We start from the raw sequence: 22,329 nt of genomic DNA, 5'->3' as shown, positions 1-22,329 counted from the left end.
TAGCGTATGTCATCAAAAGCTGGGAAAGCTAGGAAGAATCTGCCCTCTACAAACCCCTAAATAAAGCAAACGATTTTTTTAGGAATGGTCCCTTCGTTGCTCCGTGAGTCTACAATCTTCATGCATAATTAGACTTCAAAAATACTTTTTCTAATACTCAATTTTTGACTTCTTAAATAAAATATCCAATTTTTAAATCTCGCAATTTGAAGAACCCATTTCTAAAACAGTGAAATACACGTGAATTTCATCAAAGACATATTATTTTTCCTTTTGACAACAGATTCTTAAGGGGTGTATTGAATTGAGATTTCAAATGATTTTAATAGACTTTCTTATGAAAAGAAAATCTTGAGGTATTGAATCAAAACTTTTATGAAATCTAAATAAATCTTGTGGTATTCAATCAAGACAATTAAGACTTTTTATTCAAGACATCAAAATCCGTTGGTATTCAATTAAGATTTTTAAGAACTTATAAAATGTCTCGTGGTATTGAAAATTAGACAGATTTTAATGGATTCATTTGCGTAATGGATTGTGTGAGACTTTTAGTTAAAATACACTCATCCAACAATCTCACACAAACTCTTGAGATTTTGTAATACTCTTCCAATTTTTATTTTTTTTTATTTTTTTTATTTTTTTTTACGTTTCTTCCAAATTCTTTTTTGTTCTACTGTAGCAATGGCAGGTTATATATTTTGTTTGACAAACTTATTCTCGAAATCATCATGCCTCTAACTTGCACTTTTCTTAACATAACTTTTACGTTCATAAAAGTTCATTAAAAAAAAGAACGTATTGTATAATCTTATGGTTAATTTACCATCTACCTATATATCAAATTATTATAAAAATCAAAATTTTACGTTCATTGATATTATAATAATTTTTCTACCTGTAACATGCATTTTTAAATCAAATTATTATAATCAATAAACTAACATAACTTATTTTTAGGTCTATTTATTTTGATATCATATGTCTAGAATTTTTTAAGATCAATCAACCTGCTAGTAGTACATTATCTAATAGTCTTTTTTTTTGAAGAAATATTATCTAATAGTCTATACACTCATTGATTCAATATTTTTTTTCGGTTGATTTATAACTGTACTTTTGTTTTTGAGATTATACATCTAATAGTATTATATTGTATTGTATCTTTAAATTTATTGACCCTTTTAAAATCTTAAAAATCCATTAAAATCTATATCATGAATCCATTAAAATCTTGATTGTAAAAAGTCTTTCAAAAAAAATCTTTTAAAATTCCACAAAATCAATACAATCCAACAAAGTCTTTTAAAATCTTCAAAAAAATTTCTATCAAAACAGTCTTTTAAAATTTCAATCTAATACCCCCCCCCCCCCTATTTGATGATTTTATTTTATTATTTAAATTAAGAAAGGAGAACTTTTTATTTCAATATTTTACAACCGTTAAAACATGTGTCCAATATATCGCAAAACCAGGGACTCGAGGTGTAATGGCAAGTAAGCCTAAAAGAATCTATCAATGTTCACCTTACCTATTTGAGAATTGTTGTTGACACATTGCATAAGGCTGAGGCACATAAGTAAAATACGTTTTTGCTCCCTCGACAGTTAACTGCCGAAGAATTCAATAACTGGCTGCAGTTAACTTCCGAGGAAAACCTCGGTAGTTAACTGCCGAAAATTGATTATAAGAACAGAACAGACATAGGAGTTTCCAAAACTCCATTGTTGCGGTTTTCATTCTCTTAGGTGCGATTTTCTGCCATTCCAAGCCAATTTCAATCACAAAAACAAGTAAGTTCTTTGAATCATATTGCATGTTGTTTTGTGGTCGAATTTTTTTTTTTTTTTTTGTTAAATTTCGATTATATAGGTTCGATATATAAGTTTTATTGATTTTATGATTTTATTATATGTTAGGATAGTTTAGGTTAGAATTGTTAGAGAACTTTTATTGAATTGTTAGGTTTAGGTTTTGATGAATCGTTGTAGAATTGTTACAATTGTTTAGGTTTAGGTGTAGGTTTTGATGATAGTTTAGGTTTAGGTTTAGTTTTTGATTTTACGATTTTATGGCATTGTTGTTTAGTTAAGTTTTGATCGCCATTTTTTTTAATGTAGATATGTCTCAGAATCAGAATCAGGGTAATGTTCAGGGTGATGAGAAGAACAAAGAAAAATCGCCTACGACATGGCACGAAATTGTTTGTGATGGTTCCGAAAAAAAGAAGGGTTCGAAGGTGGCGGTGTACAATCAGTCCAGGTTGAGGAGGAGCGGGAGGACATGCTATTTTGGTCCTCAACCAAAACAAGGTGCCCAGGGACTGTAGCGGACAATCCGATTGACTTGTGTGACGAGGAAGAATGAATGTAATGGCTTTTAATGCCTAATTGTTTTGGATTTTTATGTTTTATTTTCGTGTCGCGCACATTTTGTTTGACATTATGGTACTTAGAATAAAATCGCATTTGGAATAATTTTGATTAAAGTCGCGTTTTGAATAATTGTGTATTCTAATAAAAACTAATTAAATCTAATGTGAATTCAACTAATTAAAATTGCGTAATGAATAAATAAATTTGAAAAGTGAATAAATAAGATAATTATTGTTCCATTCAAAACAAAATGTATTATGCATATTTAACTATATATATTATCACATTACATTGTATTACATTACATTCTGGAATGTACCTTCCAACTACAACAATTATCTTACCCTTGAATGGGGCAAATTCAAAATTGTTAAATAGCAGGACTCCAGTATTCGATCAGCATCTTGAATGATGATATTCAAATGTCAAAAGAATAAGGTGCATTCATTGGCACTTGAATATCATTGTTCAAGAGGCTTATCGATCGAATGCTAGAGTCCTGCCGATTAACAAGTTTGAATTGTCCCATCTAGAGTAAGACAATTGTTGCAGTTGGAATGTGCATTCCAACTGCAACAATTGTCTTACCTTTGAATGGGGTAAATTCAAATTTGCCAAACAATATGACTCAAGCATTTTGCCCCGCATTCATGTTTTTCCTTTGAAAAGAATAAATTTTTATTAGGCTTGCTTTAGATGATGGTATTCAAGTGCCAACGAAATGAGGTTCATTCCTTGACACTTAATACCTTCATCTAAACCAGCATAGCAAGAATTTAATCTTTTCAAAGGAAAAACATGAACGCTGGGCGAAATGTTTGAGTCATGGCCATTTGGCAAGTTTGAATTACCCCATTTCAGAGGTAAGACAATTGTTGTAGTTGGAATGCACCTTACTCTAACTAATGACGATCTTCTGACGGAATCAAACTTTTGATGATATCTTCAGTTGATCTCAGCAACGTCACCCGCATATCGAAACACTGGAACATGTTGTGCTCTTAAAACATGCTCGTCACGTTTTCGTCGTTCGTTAATTCCACCCAAGTGAATGATACTCTCCCCTCGTCGAGCGTTGGACGTTTATACCGAATATGTTCTACCCTCCTTGTGTCTCTGGGGTTGACTCCTTGATTGAATTCAGTCAGTTCATCTTTGAGACCTCTTAACGTTACACCAAGGCACCAAACCTTGAACCTCTGAGGTTCTCCGCCGTTGAATTGTGCATGAACGTCGATCCACCCGACCATTGTTTCAAATCTACACAATAAGAAATTAAAAACAATCAATGAAAAACTCATTCAAACATTTCATCAAACACTTGATGTGCAAATTATACTTAGACTCTAAAAATCATAAAAATAACCCTAAATTATAAATCATATACTCTTACTAAAATAAAAAAATTAATCATATACTATAACATAAATCATTCAACTTATGTTTAACATTTTTTTTTTGTTATAACGTAAAATATTACAAAATTATTCAACTTACATTTACTCTTAAAATAAATCATATAACTCTTACTAAAATAAAATAAAAAATATAAAACACCAAATTAAAATATAACCCTAAAATTTTAAACTATAACATAATCATCATGCAAACATTTTAACTAAATTAATCAACTAACATCTAATCTAAAAATGATTTATAACATGTAAATCTAATTAAAAACTAAAATAAAAAAATAAATATAAAACACCAAATTAAAATATAACCCTAAAATTTTAAACTATAACATAAACATCATACAAACATTTTAACTAAATTAAGCAACTAACATTTACTCTAAAAATGAATTATACTATGTAAATCTACTCAAAAACAAAAATAAAATAAATCTACTCAAAAACTAAAAAATAAAAATATTTATAATAACTAAAATGTAAGTTAATAGCATTATAATTACTTACTTGTGATTTTGTTGAATAAATTTGGTTGGGTTTTTTTAGAGAGATTTGGAATTTTTTTTTTTGAAGATGAGATGAATAATGCATGAAAGAACTTCTGTCAGATTTGTAGCAGAAGATCCTCGGCTGTTAACTATCGAGGTTTTCCTTGGCAGTTAACTGCAGCTGGTTATTATAATTATTCGGCAGTTAACTGCCGAGGGGGCAAAAACATATTTTACTTGTGTGGCTCAACTTTATGAAATGTGTCAACAACAATTCTCTACCTATTTTTATAAGGGTTTGATAACCGGTGCTCTCAGGGCAATGGTTAAGAAAACTATAAATAAAATATTTGTCTTGAAAATATAAGTTTTGAATTTTAATTAAGTAATAATTACATTACTTTTTATAAAAAGTTTTTTATTTTGGTTGCTTAATCAATGTCCTGAGAGCACGGTTATCATTCTCCTTTTTATATATGGACGGATATGATAATACGTAAGTAGATTGATCCCCTCGGATTAGTCGATTCTTGGATCTGATACCGAGATTTCAAAAAAAAAAAAGTAAGTAGATTGATATGACAATAAATAAATATGTTGAAAGACATAATATGACAATATTTACGAAATATTTTAACGTGAGAGACCATTTTGATTAACAAAATACACAATCAAACACTATTTTAAAATTTCAATACATTAAGTAACTATTATCACTACTCATTCCACGTTCTGATACCAAAATAACTATTACCTTTTACAAATATAACCATTACCTTTTTACAAATAGTTTTGGAATAGGAACTCCTTTATCATTGGATGAAGCAAGCAATTCCAAATTCGTGGGACACTTTTCCTTGTTCTTATTGATGTTGATCTTGTGCAAACTCTTTGTGATGGCATATTGGTGCAACGAGGAGAATATATATGCATTCTTTGTTCAATGCTATTATGAATTATGAACCCCTTGCTCGGTTTCAATTATGAAATTCTTGATTTGTTTAGATGAATTAAATTGAATTAGATATTGATTATAAGCAACACTGAGTGGTTAAAGCTCATGTAAATGTCATAAATTCAAATACAATGTTATTCATGATGTGAAAATACCCGCCCAGAATTTGGAAGGTGGGAAACAAATTAATTAATTTAGATAATGACTCTATTTCATCTCATGATACTGCCGTTGTTAGGAGTTTGTTGTGGTTACACGTAAATAACAATGATTTAAACTGAGGAATCACATGAAACTTTCTCTAAAGGTAGAGCATTACAACTCTCAATTTAGAGGTGCACTCAAATTTGTTTAGCTTAGTTTTAATTTTGTCTTCACATATTTTTGTTATTTTGTTTTGTTTCCTTTTTCCCTTTTATTTTATATTATTTGCTCTTTTAATCAAGTACTATTATTCTTAGATAAATTGAGTCAATGTTTTTAAGAAAATTATCTAAACTAAATGGAGATAAAGATAGTCAGATTGAGATTGTGCAAGATTTATGTTTTATATGGTCGTTTTGTTTTGTCAATGTTATAATTAATTAGTCTTACAATCTACATTATATTTTTGGCTAAACTACAGTTTTGGTCCCCTAAATTTACCAATGTTGCGATTTTGGCCCCCTATTAAAAAAAATGACAATTTTGGTCCCCTATGATTTAGCCTCTCTGCAATAGTGACATTTTAGCCAATTTTGACCTAGTCAACGCTTAAGTGGCATGCCACGTGTGTAATTACTAAATTAAAAAATGGCTTAAATGTGAAAATAGTCCTTGCAAATATCTGACATTTTGGTTTTAGTCCCTGTAAAAATATTTTTTTGGTTTTAGTCCCTGCAAATATAGGAAATTTGGTTTTGGTCCTTGGTATTTTGTTTTAGTCCTTGTAAAATTGATTCATATTGGATTTGATCCTTGTAATACGTAGAATATTTGATTTTAGTCCCTCAAAATGAGGACTAAAAAGAATATTATAGGGACCAATTTCAATATGAAATGATTTTACAAGAATTAAAACAAAATACCAAGGACCAAAACCAAATATTCTATATTTGCAGGGACTAAAACCAAAAAAATATTTTTACAGGGACTAAATCCAAAATGTCAGATATTTGCAGGGACCATTTTCATATTTAAGAAAATAAAAATGTCAAATATTTAATAAGGAAATAAAATGATTAAATAATAATATTCATTAAAAAAAGCCCAAATTTTTTATAAACACTCATCCTCTTCTTCATATCTTCATCATCATCATCATTCTTCATACATTTTCACAAAAAAAAAAAACAAAAAACAGAAACTGAAAAGCCATGTGTATTAACTACTGAATTAAAAAAAAAATGGGAATGGAATGTCACGTGATATTTCTTCAAGAACAAAAATTTGATTCTTTCAAAAAAAGAAAAATTCATCAATCTCCTCATTCCTCTTCTTTTCCCAGCGAAGAAGCATTACAGGGAGCATCAACAAAAAGAATAAAAACTCCCTAATCCTGCGCAAGGTAGCAGGAAAAACACCAACAAAAAACTACAGCAGCATAACTGACTAAAAGCCGCAGAAAACCAGTAAACAAACCCAATCAACTGAAAGCTAAAAACTGCCGCACAGTTGGGCTGTTTGTACACCACACCAATTCCGAACAGCTGCAACCAAAACACGGATATGATTTCTAAACATATTCCGCACAGTTGGATGAATGAAGCTTGTGTGGAACCACAAATCTGAGTTGTTGTTTCGGTGATTTATTGTTATGTTTAAGATTTATTGTTATGAATTTTGTTTGGGATTTATGTTTATCTGTGTTATTATGTTGGAGATGATTTCCTGGGTTTTTTTGGAACTCATCATCATCACATGCCTCTTCCTTTTTCAATTTTTTTTTAATTCTGGATTTTTTTTATGATGAATATATGTAGAATGATGATGGTGAAGATGAAGATATGAAGAGGATGAGTTTAAAAAAAATAATTGGGTTTTTTTTTTAAAAATAAATTATTATTTTTTAATTATTTTATTTCATTATTAAATATTTGGCATTTTTATTTTTTTAATTTAGTAATTACACATGTGGCATGCCACTTAGAAGTTGACTAGGTCAAAATTGACTAAAAGATCACCATTGCAAAGGGGCTAAATCATAGGGGATCAAAATTATCATTTTTTTTAATAAGGGGCCAAAATCGCAACATTAGTAAACTTAGGGGGCCAAAACTGTAGTTTAGCCTATATTTTTTCCATGATATTAGACTTTCAGTCTACGTAATAGCAAAAATCAATCATTTCAAAGAAGATATATATGAAATAAATTTATAATGATCTTCTCCCTTAAATAATAAATATTTTATAAGCATGGGTCCGAGATCCAATCTTTCGTCTATTTAGAAATTTAAGATATGTCTCCGTGGACACAACTTAATTTGTAGGAATATTGAGATATGCGGACAAGGGTGACCCTATAGGTGGGCGGTAGGGACAGTAGTCTAGGGCACCAGTTTTTTAGGGTATCAAAATTATTATTTTTATTTAGTAATTAGTATTATTGTGATATATTTCTTTTTAATTCGTTTTGATTAATTCTATTAAAAATATATTTTTATAAAAATTTGAATATAAGTGAATCTTTTGAAAAAAAAAATATAAAAATAAAAGTATTAGAATAATTAAAAGAACATGTTCCTGGTCATAGACATAGATAATATACCTATAATTTTAGCTTTCAAGAGTTTTTTTAAATAGAATTTCATGGTTATAACTAAGTCCAATCAATGATGAAGAACATTTGGAATTATGACACGAGAATCATGTTTCAAGAACTTTGTAATTTTTTTATTTATTGAAAGAATTTTGTATTTTGATAGTCCTTCTTCTTCTCATCTATCTTTATTTGTGTGGTGATTTTCTTTTCATCTCTAATCAATGAAGTGTAAAAAAAAATCAATTCAAGAGATTCTATGACATTATGAATGTGTGTAATCAACATCAAAAACCATTTTATCTACGAGAGTGCTGCTTTTAGTCAGACAGTAAACCTCCAAATATCAAAGATTTTTGGTAGTAGAAATGTTTTAACTATAAATGCAGGCTGCTCTAGGTATAGACAAATATTTAGGGCTCCTTTTTATGACAGGCAAGAGCAAAAAATCTTTCTTCAACTTTGTCAAAGAAGATAAATTCATGGAATAGTAAAAATCTCTTAAAAATCAGTTGTGAAGTTTAGCATGGGAAAGACTAATTTTTCCCACCATGGGAAAATTAGTTTTTAACCATTAGATCAAACCAAGAACACATCCTTACTATACTCCCTCATCACTAGATTTTGTAATTTTATTATTTTAAAACCATTTTTTAAAAACAAAAAATATATTTCGAAATTAAAATAAACATTTAAAAATAAAAAATAAACTTAATTTTGGAAATTAATTTTCCAATTTTTTTTTTTTTTGAGCAAGTTTTTTTCAAAAAACTTAATTAAATCTTCGAAAATCATAATTAAATTTTTTGAAAACAAGTTTATTTCAAAAAGTTTATTTATATTTTTTAAAATTTTGGAAAATTAATTTCCATATTTTTAAATTAATTTTTTATTTTTATATGTTTATTTTAATTTCGAAATATATTTTTTGTTTTTAAAAAATGGTTTTAAAATAATAAAATTACAAAATCTAGTGATGAGGGAGTATGGTAAGGATGTGTTCTTGGTTTGATCTAATGGTTAAAAACTAACTTTCCCATGGTGGGAAAAATTAGCCTTTCCCATGCTAAACTTCACCTTCAATCTATCCTTACCTACTTTATGAGTTTTTCACTCTCCCTCTATCTTTTTGTGATGAAATTAAAAGAATGATGAATTTCTTTTGATGGGGTAATTTGAGAGGTCAAAGTAGAGGTATTAATCTTGGGATAAACTGTCTATGTACAAGAATGATGGAGATATGAGTTAAAAAAATCTATCTACTCTTAATCCGTCTATGTTAGGCAAACATGGCTGGAGAGTGGAGACTTATGACAAATCATGATTCGTTGGTAGTTAGACTTTACAAGACAAGATATTATCCTAGATGCAATTTCTTTGAGTCGACTTTTGGACTTAAGTCTAGCTTTGTATGACGAAGCTATGTAATTCTAAATTTATTCTCAAAACTAAAAGAAGATGGAGGATAGGCGGTGGTGAGAAAATTTTGGTTTTGTATAACAAGTGAATTGCAAATGATGTTACACTTATCCTACAGGTGGAGTTTAACATGGATCAATGTAAAACTTGTCCATGATGGACCACTTATGATTATTGGTTAGATTATGCAAATCTATCAAATCTTATTATACCCCTTCCACACCATATGACTTCTGCTTCTTCCTTCTTCCTATAGTCCTCCTTGCTCGCACCACCACCACCAACCCACTCTTACGAAAACATTTGCAACAACTTTCGCTCAGGTTCTCTTTTGTTAACTCTCTTTACCGGAACTCTCTTTGATCTCTATCTCGAACAACACGTATTCCCACGAACTTCCGACTGCAATTGGAAGCTTGAAGAATCTCACTGCACTTTCCTTTGAGATAAACAAGTTACCGGTTACATTCCTTAAGGAAACTGGAGAGCTATGGAAGCTTGAAATTTTACCCCTATGATTTACCCAAAGACCATTACCTGAAGAAATGGAAAAGCTCAAATCGCTGACTTACCTTCCTTATAACCCTTTAAGTAAAATTGAAGAATTCAAACCTTATCTCTTACCTTAGTATGAGCAAACAACTCACAATTGAATTTAATGAATTATTTTAAGTTTTTTTTTTAAATGGATGATATATTATAAGTGTTTGAAACAACATCCATTAAATCTTGAAACTTTAATTTGCGTTTACATTGGAAGCCATTGTGAGAGTGGGTTGGTGGTGGTGGTGTGGAGCAAGGAGGGAGAGAGGGAAGAAGAAAGAGAATTCATATGGTGTGGAAGGTGTATGATGAGATTTAATAAACCACTAAAATCTAACCAATAATCATAAATGGTCCATCATGGGCAAGTTTTACATTGGTCCATTTTAAATGCCACCTATCCTACATGCTAATAGAGATATTCCTCTAGATTACATAAGAGTCTGGTATTGCATTTTGTAGCCAACAATTAGTGAATTTAGTGACTAGAACCCACATTTTTTTTTTCGACAATAGAACCCACACATTTTTAAACGTAGTTGAACCTCGCCTCTGCATATAATATGCAATATATCCCTACAAATTTTACAAATTTTTAAATGTAAATGATAAGGTTAATTTTTATATTTTGGAAATGGAAACATACGTTTGTATAATTTGTGGATCTACTTATTCCTCTTCCTCATTTAAATAATTTTATAATTCCCTTTCACATGAATGAACATGTTCATACTGTAAGCATTCAATTCGATTCCAAGCCAATGAAATTCATCATGTCCACCGCAACACCACTTCTCACACCCCGCCACGTGGCAGTCATCGGAGCCGGCGCCGGAGGCTTAGTAGCAGCACGCGAGCTCCGACGAGAAGGACATCAAGTAGTAGTCTTCGAGCGAGGAGAAGAATTGGGCGGTTCATGGGTCTACACTTCAGAGGTAGAATCCGACCCACTCGGTTTGGACCCGAACCGGAAGCTTATCCACTCGAGCCTATACAATTCACTCCGAACCAATTTGCCTCGGGAGAGTATGGGTTTCCGAGATTACCCTTTTAGGAGGAAAGAAGAGAAGGGGAGAGATTCTAGAAGGTTCCCGAGTCATGGAGAGGTATTGATGTATTTGAAGGATTTTGCTGCGGATTTTGAGATTAGTGATTTGGTGAGGTTGAAGACAGAGGTGGTGTTTGCTGGGGTGGGTGAAGGTGGAAAATGGACGGTGAGATCTAGATCAGTGGAGAGAGAATGTGTGGATGAGATTTATGATGCTGTTGTTGTTTGCAATGGACATTATTTTCAACCAAGACTTCCCAATATTCCTGGTTATTTTCACTTCTCTTGTGTGTGTCTTTTTCTTATTTATATTTATATGGTCCACTCTAGCACATTCATAAAGTTTTGAATTTCGAGAAATATTTTCCTCGTATATTCTGTTTGCTTTCTCAATTTCATTTTCTCCTTTTTAACATGAAGCTATCTATGTTTTTATTTTTTTCAATTGGAATGACGTGGCCTTGTTAGTTTTTAAACTAATTTCGTATAATAAATGAAAGTGGCTGTTATTTTTATGATGGAGAAATTATCTTACAAAAAAATTTGATTATTTCAACAACTGAAAGAGAAATAGTTTTATCTGCCTATAATTAGGATCTAGATTGTGACCGAACCATTTAATCAATTCACCAAAAAAAATAAAAATAGAACCATTTAATCTTTACTATCAAAAAATTTAACCGTGACAAACTATATACTGTAAGTAAGCAATACAAACAACCTTGTATAGAACAACATATGAGTTGTATTCTTTTTATTTATTCAAGATAAAATTCTTCATTATCTAGTTATTCAAACAAAAAGATACTTCACAAAATATAATATTAATGTATACTCTCTCTTAGCTGAAATAATTTTCTAAAAAAAGGTTAGATTTGATAGACTCAAATTATAAACAAACTTCGGATCACCCTTTCTTTTCAGGCATTAATGCATGGCCAGGGAAGCAAATGCATAGCCATAATTACAGAACACCCGAGCCCTTTCAAGATCAAGTAAGTAATATGCTTAGTTATATTGATACTAGTTCCATTAGTATTCTTTTTTAGTTAAAATAAAACAATAGTACTCGAATGTCAACAAATTCAAATCATTTATAGCTGATTTGGTTCTGTGTTGGTTTGTAGTTTCAGGTTCATAATTTTTTTAACATATAACATTGAAGTTGCTATGCTTATTTTAAGAAATGACAATCATATTTCGTCTTCATGGCTTTTATCCATTTTTTGTGCTGGGTAGGTTGTAGTTCTAATTGGTGGTGCTGCCAGTGCGGTTGATATTTCTCGAGACGTGGCAACCGTTGCTAAAGAAGTTCATATTGCAGCTAGGTCTGTTGAAGAAGATAAGCTTGGAAAGTTACCTGGCCATGATAACATGTGGCTTCATTCTATGGTAAAACTTGTTATTTATGGTGAGAATTAGATGGCCATCATGACATTAGTATCCATAAACTTTTGGATAACTGTTGCTTAGATTGTTTGGTCGATCTTCTTGATCTTGAACAATGCAGATTGACAGTGTTCATGAAGATGGTGCAGTGGTTTTTAAAGATGGAAATGCAGTTATCGCTGACTTCATTGTACATTGCACAGGGTATTCTTAGCATTCCCTATTAGTTTTTCTTTTAAACCAGTTCATATTGTGGACTTAAGTTTTAAATCGTAAATGCGGCTGCAATACAAATGTTTTGGAGGAACCGCATTTATCGACAATGTCAAAATTGCAAAGTTATAGCAACGACAGGCACAACTGCAATTTAAAACCATGTTGAGGACTCAAATATATTTAGGCATAAGTAACCTGCAATTGAGACATAAAGTCTTGCATATTAACTACAAGAAAAAAGTGAACCAATGTTGATGTCCATTTGTTCCTTTTCTAGGTACAAGTATGATTTTCCTTTCCTTGAAACCAACAGCGTGGTGACTGTAGATGACAATCGTGTTGGACCACTCTACAAGCATGTTTTTCCACCGGCGTTAGCTCCATGGCTTTCCTTTGTTGGGTTACCTTGGAAGGTTGCTCCCTTCCCTTTGTTTGAATTGCAGAGTAAGTGGATAGCTGGAGTTTTGTCTAATCGCATTGCCCTTCCTTCAGAAGAGGAGATGACTAAAGATATTGAAGCTTTTTACTTGTCACTTGAAGAATCTGGCATTCCTAAGAGGCACACTCATAATATGGGCACGGGCACGGCCGATGTTCAGGTGCCTTTATATTTTTTGTTATATCCAATTTTTATTAGGTTGTTTCTTCTTGTATTATAGTGTATATAATTCTAAATTGTTCAGACTTAGGTAACATTTGTCCACAAAATGCAATTATATAGAGCTAAAATATTCTGGTTTTTTTACCATGTTCCGTTTCAAAGTGCATCAAGCATGAAACACTGCAGAAAGATGTAAATAGTTAACTATCCTTTAATGGAAACCTGATATGTTAAGGAATGTGTATTATTGCAGTGGGACTACAATAACTGGCTTGCAGATCAGTGTGGTGTTCCTGCTATGGAAGAATGGAGAAGGCAAATGTATATGGCTACATCGAAGAACAGGCTCTTGCGACCTGAGACTTATCGTGATGAGTGGGACGATGATGACATTGTTCAACTAGCTGAGCATGAATTTGCTAAGTATCAGATATAATGTTGTATTGTTTTGAGATTTACCAAGTACAAGTCATTCATGCGTTATACGCCTAGTTCAGTGTTATTCTTAACGATCAAAAATCAGCTTTAAAGTGCAAATAAGAATGTAAATTATATATGTTTGGAATACTTTCAATAATTCATTAATGAACATGTGATAATGATGTGATCTCTTTTTATTTAATTAATTTACTTTTTATTTTTATGTGTTTCTTCAAAATAATAGTTACGTTATGGATTAGTGCCTACTGCCTTCACAAAAAGATTTATTTTTAAAAGAAGATAAACATAAGTAATAACTAGGGTATGAAATTGTTTATTTGCAATGAAAATTAAGCGAGTGAATGTTCATACACAATAACTAATGTAGTAATATTAGTCACAAGACTTTAGTTATCCATAACTATAAACCGTACTAGCAAGATTTAGCGTCGAGATTGGTTTTGGAACGTTGAATTGTTAATTTACATGCATAGCCAGAGCACAGAGAAACTTTGGTCTATCACACCATCATAAAATACAATCTACAATATCAAAGTATCAGTACACTTAATCTGTAATATCAGTTCATGAAATTCTTGTTCTGCCATGTAACGAATAACATTCTAGCGTCCATACAACTCATTAGACTCATATCCACACATTGAAGACTTGATCAGCAGTTCAGTACATGTGTCCCAGGTGCATGGTGTTTTGCTTAAACTTGAAGCTTGGGGAAAAAACAAAACGAACGGTTTGAACTTCGAACCTCTTCTCAAATTTGGTTGATGCTGTTAAAAGCAATATAACAATTAAATGCTACATCCTGCTGCAAGCCACGGAAAGCTTGATTTAAGAATAGTAAAAAAATAAACAGCCTCAGGTTCCATCTTCATAAAATTCAACTGGTGAAAACAAAAAAAAATTGGAATCAGTTCTATGTCCAGAAACAGATATGCATTTTTTTCTAGAACGGAACTTAATTTTGTCTTGCAGCTCAGCCTGAAATTTTTCTTGAAATATTTTGTAACTGTATCAGTACAAGATTAAAAATCAACTGACCAAACAATTTCATCCGTGTTATCAAGTAATAAGTATATGATACTACCTTACCGTTACTTGTCCGCAGAGTCCTTTCTAGATTCATTGGGCCCCCCTTTCTTCTTTTTAGCACTTGACTTCCTTCCACCTTTCTTGGTCGGTCTTTCCTCTTTGATTGTGAAGAGATGACTATATTTTTCCATTACTCTCTCTTTCTCTTCAATCAAGCCTAACATCTCATATGCATTTGCCACTTTTTGAATGATCAATTTATCCCGAGGTTTACGATCAAAAGCTTCCAGTCCCTTGAAAAGCTTTTAATCAAGACATGAAATAAAGGTTAACTGAGTTAATTGAACTATAACCGTATATAGCCATCAACAAAGAGTAAGAGAGGCTAGCAAAATACTACCTATAGAAGTACAATAACATGATCAACTGAGATAAGAAAATTATTTGATTTGTTGCCTCAATAGAAATTCGAAATGACCGAGTAAAGTATTTAATCTTGTTCTTTTACATACCATTAATACCAAAAATTCATCAGTGCTAAACTATTATTTTGTTATCCACTGACATTGATCATATTCAACATAGTTATGACCAGTATCCATTGATTATGTGGTAGCTAATCTGCTTCTCGACTGCCACAATTTCATTTTAGTCAAAATTTTGCTAATTTGAAGTAGGATAAAAGCGCATTATAGTGAAAATACCAGTAACTATGTTTGAAGGGACACTGCAGTATTTTTTGTATTAACTAAAGCCTTCATCAACTTCATTTCGAGACATATTTTTAAAATCAATCTTTTCAACAAATGAAGAGCATCTATATTATTTTGTTTCTACTGAAAGAGATTTGTCCCATCAACCAATTGATTTAGTATAGTAGAATCAAAAGAAACTAACAATAGCATGCAACAACATAATAACCAGGCTTGATTCTACTAAATGAGGTCAGCAATCAGCCACATCGATTAACAACACTATTAGAATGGGAATCAATTGAAACCCAAAATTTCTATATTCCACTATTTGGGAAAGCTTACCCTAACAAGATCTTCAAGCATATTGTTCCGATAATATACTGATATCATGAGATGGCACAACTGCCAAGGAACAGAATGCAAATCAGTGCCAATTTTCATTTCCCAGAATTTGTGTGCTTCTCCAACTCTATGATCCATATCTAACGCTCGAATCAATTGACCATATGTTCCCATCGTAGTCCCCTGCCCCTTGCTCAGCATCCATTTAATTACCTTGGAGAAGATATTAAAGCATCAAAATAAATAATACTAAGGTCAACCACAGTGTTGATAAAAAAAGGTCAACTGAAATTTCTTTCTGGGTCTGCCTTTGTTCACAAAAATAATTACTAGTAAATTAGTCGCAAACATCATTACGCAATAAAAACTCACAATACATGCAAAAAAGTATCTAATCATTAGGATGAGTAATACAAAATTGATAAACTCTATCATCTAACTAACCAATCGATAAAAGTATATAAAAAGAAAGGTATTTATCTCTTAGATTTATGAGATTATGCCTTATTCGAAATTTTATTTTTGAATAAGTTGGAGATAAAATCTAGATAGTCTCTGTTCCTATTGCAGATGTGCAATTCTTTATATTGTACGTAAGTCATTCTTGTTAACCAAAAACACAGATGTTGTTTTAGATTTTTTTATGGGGTTAACGTTCGGTCCTGTAAGCCAATTTATAGGCATTTTCTTTTATTGTAACTTTCTTCCTTCAAATTGTTCATCTTTCATTTACTTTTCTCAAACATTCAAACATTATTTTCACAGGGCTCAACTCAAACTGTCAACATGGTATCAAAGAGCCATTTTCTTTCGGGATGTGAGGAAAAGTTCTTAATTATTTGAGGGTTAAACACAGTGAGGTTGAGATATTTCTTGTAGGCAACTATGGTGTCTCAAGCTTTATGGAATGTTGTGATCACTGAAGCTGATTCATTGCCATTGAGAGAGAATCCTAACGTTTCTAAAATAAAAGCTAATGAGGAGAAGAAATCGAAGAAAGACAAAGCCATCACTTGTTTTCATTCATGACTGACAGATCATATTTTCATCAAAACCATGGACTTGGAAACAGCTAAACAGGTATTGGACACTGTCCAAGATGAATATGAGGGCAGTAACAGGGTTAGATCTGTTAGGATCCTCACATTGCAGAGAGAAATTGAATTGATGAAGATGATGGACAAAGAATCTGTCAAAGATAATTCTGGCAGGTAAATGGAAGCGGTAAATCAAATGTGGCATCTTGGTGAGGCATTTACAGATAAAAAGGTTTTAGCAAAGATCATGGTTTCACTTCCTCAAAAGTTTGCAAAGTCTCACAATACAGAATCAGCAAGCTTCATGCATGAGAGCAAAGGGTTTCAAGAAAAGATAATAAAGTTAGTGAAGGTGCCTTTCAAGCAAAAACAAGGGAAGGCATTCTGAAAAATCCAGTCTCTATATTTCTATAATGATGGAGGGATTAGGGAAAATGAATGTTCTTCAAGAAAGGGTGATTTTTTCCCTTGCTCCTATTGCCAACGAACAAATGACAGAGACAGATTGTTATTTCAAAGATAAACCTCTATTTCACTGTGATTTTTAGAGAAAAAAAAAACCTAGGCCACAATGATTAACTATTGCGGAATAAAGAAAAGTAGTCTCAAGTCAACAACAACCCAAAAAACAGGTAAATGTGAGCGCTGAGCATTTATTTATTGAATCACAAGCCCTCAATTCATATGAATTGAATACTTGGCTCATTGACAATGGTTGTACGATTCACATGACTCAATGTGAGTCACATGACTCAATGCCTATCAGTTGTTAGTTGTTACATCCATTAACAAATCAATTCAACCAAAAGTTAAGTAGGGAAATGGAGAAGTTACGCAAGCCAAAGGAAAGGTTATTGAATATAAACCTCTTCCATCAAACTGTCGAATTTTTGGTTTATTTTTCTCTGCACATTCAAACTTTATTTTCATGGTGCTCAACTCAATTTGTCAACATTATCAAATGTTAAATCGATTGATGGCAATTCATTTGTTTGTCAACATGCATTTACCATCATGACAGATATTCATCAAATATTTGTAATTTTTTACAGTTCTAGAGCCTTTAAGTGATTGTATTAAGTTCTATTTGCTTCAAAAACAATAACTAATCCTTTTAGAAGGACAAATTGATCTACTAAACTGATGATGAAAAGTCTAGAGGCCCACAATAATTCTATGGAAAGTGCTTATTGTTATGACTTATGAGAGAAGTTTCACAAGAAATGCAAGAATCCTGTACGGCAGCATGTAACACTTACAACTAACAACAACCCACTCTCAGCATGTATGATCAGCCATAACCTAATTGGTCAAACATCACATTTTTATGCATTCTTCTCTTGTATAAATCTTTCGTAACAAATTTTTTTTAACAAGCTTTATTTTAACAAGTATAATGCATGAGAAGAAAAAAGAAAGGAAGCACACACACAGAGATGATACATACCTGAACAATCCTATGCCATTGTTGTTCCTTCTCAAGACAAAGCAATATATTTCTCAATGAACCAATTGGAAAATTTTGCTCCCAAGCAACCCAGGCATCAAGAGCACCATAAATAGCCTCCTTACTATCAGTATCATCCATATCACGAAGCTGCATCATTAGGGCTTTAATCAAAACAACAAAAATTGAAACCCCATCACCATACTCAAACTATCAAAATAATATTCAAACCCCTTCATCCCCGGAGGTTGGCATGGTGAAGGCTTGAGACCTAGGAGTGTGTTACTGACTAGGTCTCGGGCTGTGTTGGGCTAGTCCATACAGAACTTTGCTCTGGCTTCAACTGAACCCCCGCTGTGGGATTGGTCATCGGATTAGTCAATCCTTGGACCAAATACCGAGTTTCCCCATAACTCACATTATTATACTTACTGTGGTGAGAAGAAATTTGGTTCTATCTTTTCTAGACACATTTTCCCCAATATAATGCTTTGGAATTTCTCTACTGGCTTTCTGTTCAGAAGGAACAGATTCAGATTTTGTCTGCGAATAAGACGGTTGAGACAATATTTGACTGTAACATCGATTGACATTACTTATGTTCCCTTGACTCAATCTAGTAACCTGAAAAACAGAAAGAAAAAAACACAAGTTTCATGAGAAAACAAAGCTTCAACACGTTAATGGTAGAGAAATAAAGAGCAATTTACAAGATACGAAAATCGAGGTGATCTCCACATGGTTGTTGATTGTTTTGCTTCAATCTATTTGTGTTCTATTCGTTCATCCACACTTCCGCGTTTACTTGTATAGTTGCATTCTGTCACAAAAAAAAACACAGAAACAATCAAATTCATGAATTGAAATGAGAGAGAACAAGTAAAACAATTTTCTAACCTTACTTCGAATACTTGCTAGAAAAGGATCAATCTTGCTGTGAAATGTGGAGAGAAGAACAACAGTTTTGGAAGAAGAGAGAGAACAAGTAAAAGGAAGGGTTGGTTTTTCTTGAGAACGATTGAAACTTGAAAGGGTTTTAGGGCGAAATTGTGAATTAAATCTCAACAAAGGGTAATTTTGTCATTTAGAATTACATAGAAAAATGCTTTCTCTTTTGACATGTGGCGTTACCAAAAATTGGATAACACTAGAACACGTGTGTTAATACTTACCACAATCACTACCTGCACTGCACTACACTACAACCTTGTTAATTTTTCCTTCCTTCCTCATTGCTTATACCTTCCTTATACGCGATGGCACTGAATTCATTCACACCACTTTCAATCAATTCTCACCATGTTTCTTGTTACCCTTCAAGTTCCAAGGTTTCAAAGTCCTCTCAAGTTATTTGCAAAATGAGCTTAAACAATGATCATCCTCAAGGTTAGTAGTACTATATTTTAATTAGTTTTCAATGTTTTAATTTTGATTGGAGAAAGAAAGAAATTAGTGTTATAATGCAATGATGACTTAGGTTGAGCTGCCATGTGCTAATGTAGAGTCCAACAAGAACTGGGGGAAACTTGTTTCGGCCACGTTGGCAGCTGCTGTTATTGTTTTCAGCTCTGACATGTCTGCCCTTGCTGATCTTAACAAATTTGAAGCTGAAGTCAGGGGTGAATTTGGTATTGGATCAGCTGCCCAATTTGGATCAGCAGACCTCAAGTTCGTTTCTTTCATTTAATATATTAATAGTTAATATATTATTAGTTGAATCATAATTACTAATTCATTAGGGTTACTATAATGCAGGAAAACAGTGCACGTGAATGAAAATTTCAGGTAACCTTTAAATTAGGCCTTGTGTTTTTTTAAGTTTTTCTTAGAAGATGAGTGTATTGTCAATTAAAAACACATAAGTACAGTAATAAAGTAGCCAATTTAACCCAGTTGGGTTAGCATGGTGGTGTTGGATCGAGACCTTGGAGTGTGCTCCTCCTTAAGGTCTCAGGTTTGATTAATAACTTAGTAATATTGTCCACATGTATATATGTCAGCAATTTAGCATAGCAAATTATTTTGAATATAGTTATTATGTATAGAAGTTTAGGGACCTATATTCATGGCTAATCTAAATTACTTATACAGAAGAGCCAATTTCACATCTGCTGATATGAGAGAATCAGATTTTAGCGGTTCTACTTTCAATGGTGCATACATGGAGAAAGCTGTTGCATTCAAAGCAAATTTTACAGGTATAAGTTAATAGTGGGTTTCTATTTCTAAAAAGTATCTGACGCCTTTACAATGTATTATAATTTCATTGATTTTTTTTGCGCAACATCTTTTAGGTGCTGATTTGAGTGATACATTGATGGATCGCATGGTAACTACTAGTACATCAAATAAAACTGATTAATTCTAAAAGTATGCTTTTTTCTCTGATTTTATTTATATCCGGTTTCATGTTTGGGATGTACTATGTATACAGGTTCTTAATGAAGCCAATCTTACGAATGCCATTCTTTCTAGAACAGTCCTCACGCGGAGTGACCTTGGAGGCGCCATCATTGAAGGCGCTGATTTTAGTGATGCCGTGTTGGACCTTCCCCAAAAACTGGTACGACCACTGATTGCTTCAAACACTAATCAAATCTTAGTATTCGAGCTTCCACATGATAGGGTCATGGTCAGATTGCGTAGAATTAATGTGTTTCAATGTGGTCAAAATGCTTTCTTGGCGTAGAATTTATTGAGCTTATGACTGAGAATTACATATATTATTTGACTGATTATGTAGGCTTTATGCAAGTATGCTAGTGGCACAAATCCTGTAACAGGAGTAAGCACAAGAGTGAGTTTAGGTTGCGGAAACAAACGACGAAATGCTTATGGCACCCCATCATCTCCATTGTTGAGTGCTCCACCACAGAAACTACTAGACCGGGATGGTTTCTGTGATGAAGCATCAGGCCTTTGCGACTCGAAATAGTTACCTGGAGTAATGATTGCCATCAGACCATATTCTTGTACATATATCAGGGACAAAAATTGAGGCTATTTGTGATCTTTGGACTTCTAAGAGCATAATTGCATTGAACAAATGAAGCACTTTCTTGAACTACCCTATTTGTTTGTGTTGGGTATTTTGGTCTCAGTTTAGAGCCAGAAACTATTTAGTGAAGTCATCTTTCTCCCATGTAAGATCTACTTCCTCATTTGCTGGATATAGAATCACGCTCCTTGTTTTGGTCATGATTTCTCATTGAAATATATGACAAAACTTTCATGATCTTTGAAGATCAATTTCTTGTTTGAATCTGTGTGTGGATCTTCGTTTTAGGCAATTGTAAATCTATAGCGAAATAGATAACTTTTACATGTTATTTATGATATTGCGAAAAAGAAATAAATATATTCCATACAGATCTTCCCCACGCTTGAATAATATGATTATCCACCTTGCCCTATGAAGTGGACTGTTATACACTCTACTCATAAATTGCTGCAGAATTTTACATTTGGGTCAATACTGAACAACTGTTCTTTGGAAAATAGCTACTGTAAGGAGGAAAAAACCCACATTTTGATGTTTCTCAATAACTTAAGGACCAAGGTTGACAGTGGATTTGTGCATTATATTTATACAAATGAGTAATCTTGCCTAACATCTCCCATATTGAAGTGATAGACAATCAGGAAGAGATAGAAAATTGTGTTAAACGTGGTTTACATAATTAGAGAAATGATAGCAACACACTCCTTACACACTTCTTTGAATACACTTTCAACCGTTGGCCACTTCACCCTATTTTTTTAAACCTTCAACTCATTACAGGTTTACATATTAGTCTTTTATTTTCGTTCAGATGGGTATGCGGGTTGGTGGAGGTAGAATTGCGGTGTTGCAAGAAAGATTTTGTGGTGCAAAGTTAATAGTGGCTTCGCGCGAGAGACTCGGGTGCAGAAGCAACGTCGTAGTCCCGGTTAGCGTTTTATGAGAATGGAGGTTCGAGCAACTAGGATTTGTTGGGTGCATGGCACCAATTTGTTAGGTTGTTTGAGACAGTTCAAACATCACAATTTCTCTACACATTAAGGATCTCATGGCATAATGGTGGCTATGAACTAATTGCAAGAATATTGATCTTTTGATTCAGTCCAACAATGATGGTGACATAAACTAGTTTACCAAATAGCACTATTGA

General features: G+C 32.6%; 3 protein-coding genes across 12 annotated transcripts; 2 read left to right on the top strand and 1 right to left on the bottom strand.

Annotated features, from left to right (window-relative positions):
• Positions 1 to 10,464: 10,464 nt before the first annotated feature.
• On the top strand, positions 10,465 to 13,794 carry LOC11436827 (flavin-containing monooxygenase FMO GS-OX-like 4). 2 transcript variants are annotated; one of them, XM_024785238.2, is made up of 6 exons: positions 10,465 to 11,268; positions 11,906 to 11,976; positions 12,221 to 12,373; positions 12,492 to 12,574; positions 12,864 to 13,185; positions 13,441 to 13,794. In XM_024785238.2, the coding sequence occupies exons 1-6, from the start codon at positions 10,647 to 10,649 to the stop codon at positions 13,621 to 13,623; spliced, it is 1,434 nt and encodes a 477-aa protein (XP_024641006.1). In that variant the 5' UTR covers positions 10,465 to 10,646; the 3' UTR covers positions 13,624 to 13,794. The 2 variants fall into 2 exon arrangements, with proteins under 2 accessions (XP_024641006.1, XP_003611271.3); XM_003611223.4 differs by having other exon boundaries at positions 10,487 to 11,250.
• A 196-nt stretch (positions 13,795 to 13,990) lies between these two features.
• Positions 13,991 to 19,224, bottom strand: LOC11443120 (pentatricopeptide repeat-containing protein At4g18975, chloroplastic). 8 transcript variants are annotated; one of them, XM_024784463.2, is made up of 7 exons: positions 19,076 to 19,224; positions 18,889 to 18,998; positions 18,611 to 18,802; positions 18,179 to 18,328; positions 15,695 to 15,907; positions 14,713 to 14,959; positions 13,991 to 14,509 (listed from the first exon to the last, which is right to left on the bottom strand). In XM_024784463.2, exons 2-6 carry the CDS (start codon positions 18,916 to 18,918, stop codon positions 14,720 to 14,722), a joined length of 825 nt encoding a protein of 274 aa, XP_024640231.1. In that variant the 5' UTR covers positions 18,919 to 18,998; positions 19,076 to 19,224; the 3' UTR covers positions 13,991 to 14,509; positions 14,713 to 14,719. The 8 variants fall into 8 exon arrangements, with proteins under 8 accessions (XP_024640231.1, XP_039690163.1, XP_039690164.1 ...); XM_039834229.1 differs by having other exon boundaries at positions 13,991 to 14,433; XM_039834230.1 differs by having other exon boundaries at positions 13,991 to 14,395.
• A 147-nt stretch (positions 19,225 to 19,371) lies between these two features.
• On the top strand, positions 19,372 to 21,547 carry LOC11443119 (thylakoid lumenal protein TL20.3, chloroplastic). 2 transcript variants are annotated; one of them, XM_003611219.4, is made up of 7 exons: positions 19,372 to 19,564; positions 19,681 to 19,846; positions 19,934 to 19,963; positions 20,270 to 20,376; positions 20,473 to 20,507; positions 20,613 to 20,741; positions 20,922 to 21,547. In XM_003611219.4, exons 1-7 carry the CDS (start codon positions 19,435 to 19,437, stop codon positions 21,111 to 21,113), a joined length of 789 nt encoding a protein of 262 aa, XP_003611267.1. In that variant the 5' UTR covers positions 19,372 to 19,434; the 3' UTR covers positions 21,114 to 21,547. The 2 variants fall into 2 exon arrangements, with proteins under 2 accessions (XP_003611267.1, XP_003611268.1); XM_003611220.4 differs by having other exon boundaries at positions 19,399 to 19,564; positions 19,656 to 19,846; positions 20,922 to 21,134.
• Positions 21,548 to 22,329: the final 782 nt, after the last annotated feature.

Source organism: Medicago truncatula, chromosome 5 (genome assembly GCF_003473485.1).
Source record: "Medicago truncatula cultivar Jemalong A17 chromosome 5, MtrunA17r5.0-ANR, whole genome shotgun sequence".
Lineage (NCBI taxonomy): Eukaryota > Viridiplantae > Streptophyta > Magnoliopsida > Fabales > Fabaceae > Medicago > Medicago truncatula.
Note: the sequence above shows the minus strand (reverse complement) of the source record. Positions and strands in the feature narration are given on the sequence as shown.

Excerpts from the sequence above, each read along its gene's own strand:
- LOC11436827 (XM_024785238.2), top strand. The coding sequence starts at position 10,647 with ATGAATGAACATGTTCATACTGTAAGCATTCAATTCGATTCCAAGCCA. Across the intron at positions 12,374-12,491 it reads ACATGTGGCTTCATTCTATG|ATTGACAGTGTTCATGAAGA; the intron begins GTAAAACTTGTT and ends TGAACAATGCAG. Across the intron at positions 12,575-12,863 it reads TTCATTGTACATTGCACAGG|GTACAAGTATGATTTTCCTT; the intron begins GTATTCTTAGCA and ends TTCCTTTTCTAG.
- LOC11443120 (XM_024784463.2), bottom strand. The coding sequence starts at position 18,918 with ATGTGGAGATCACCTCGATTTTCGTATCTT. Across the intron at positions 18,803-18,888 it reads CACCTCGATTTTCGTATCTT|GTTACTAGATTGAGTCAAGG; the intron begins GTAAATTGCTCT and ends TCTGTTTTTCAG. Across the intron at positions 15,908-18,178 it reads AATGGCATAGGATTGTTCAG|GTAATTAAATGGATGCTGAG; the intron begins GTATGTATCATC and ends ATCTTCTCCAAG.
- LOC11443119 (XM_003611219.4), top strand. The coding sequence starts at position 19,435 with ATGGCACTGAATTCATTCACACCACTTTCAATCAATTCTCACCATGTT. Across the intron at positions 19,847-19,933 it reads TTTGGATCAGCAGACCTCAA|GAAAACAGTGCACGTGAATG; the intron begins GTTCGTTTCTTT and ends ACTATAATGCAG. Across the intron at positions 20,508-20,612 it reads ATACATTGATGGATCGCATG|GTTCTTAATGAAGCCAATCT; the intron begins GTAACTACTAGT and ends CTATGTATACAG.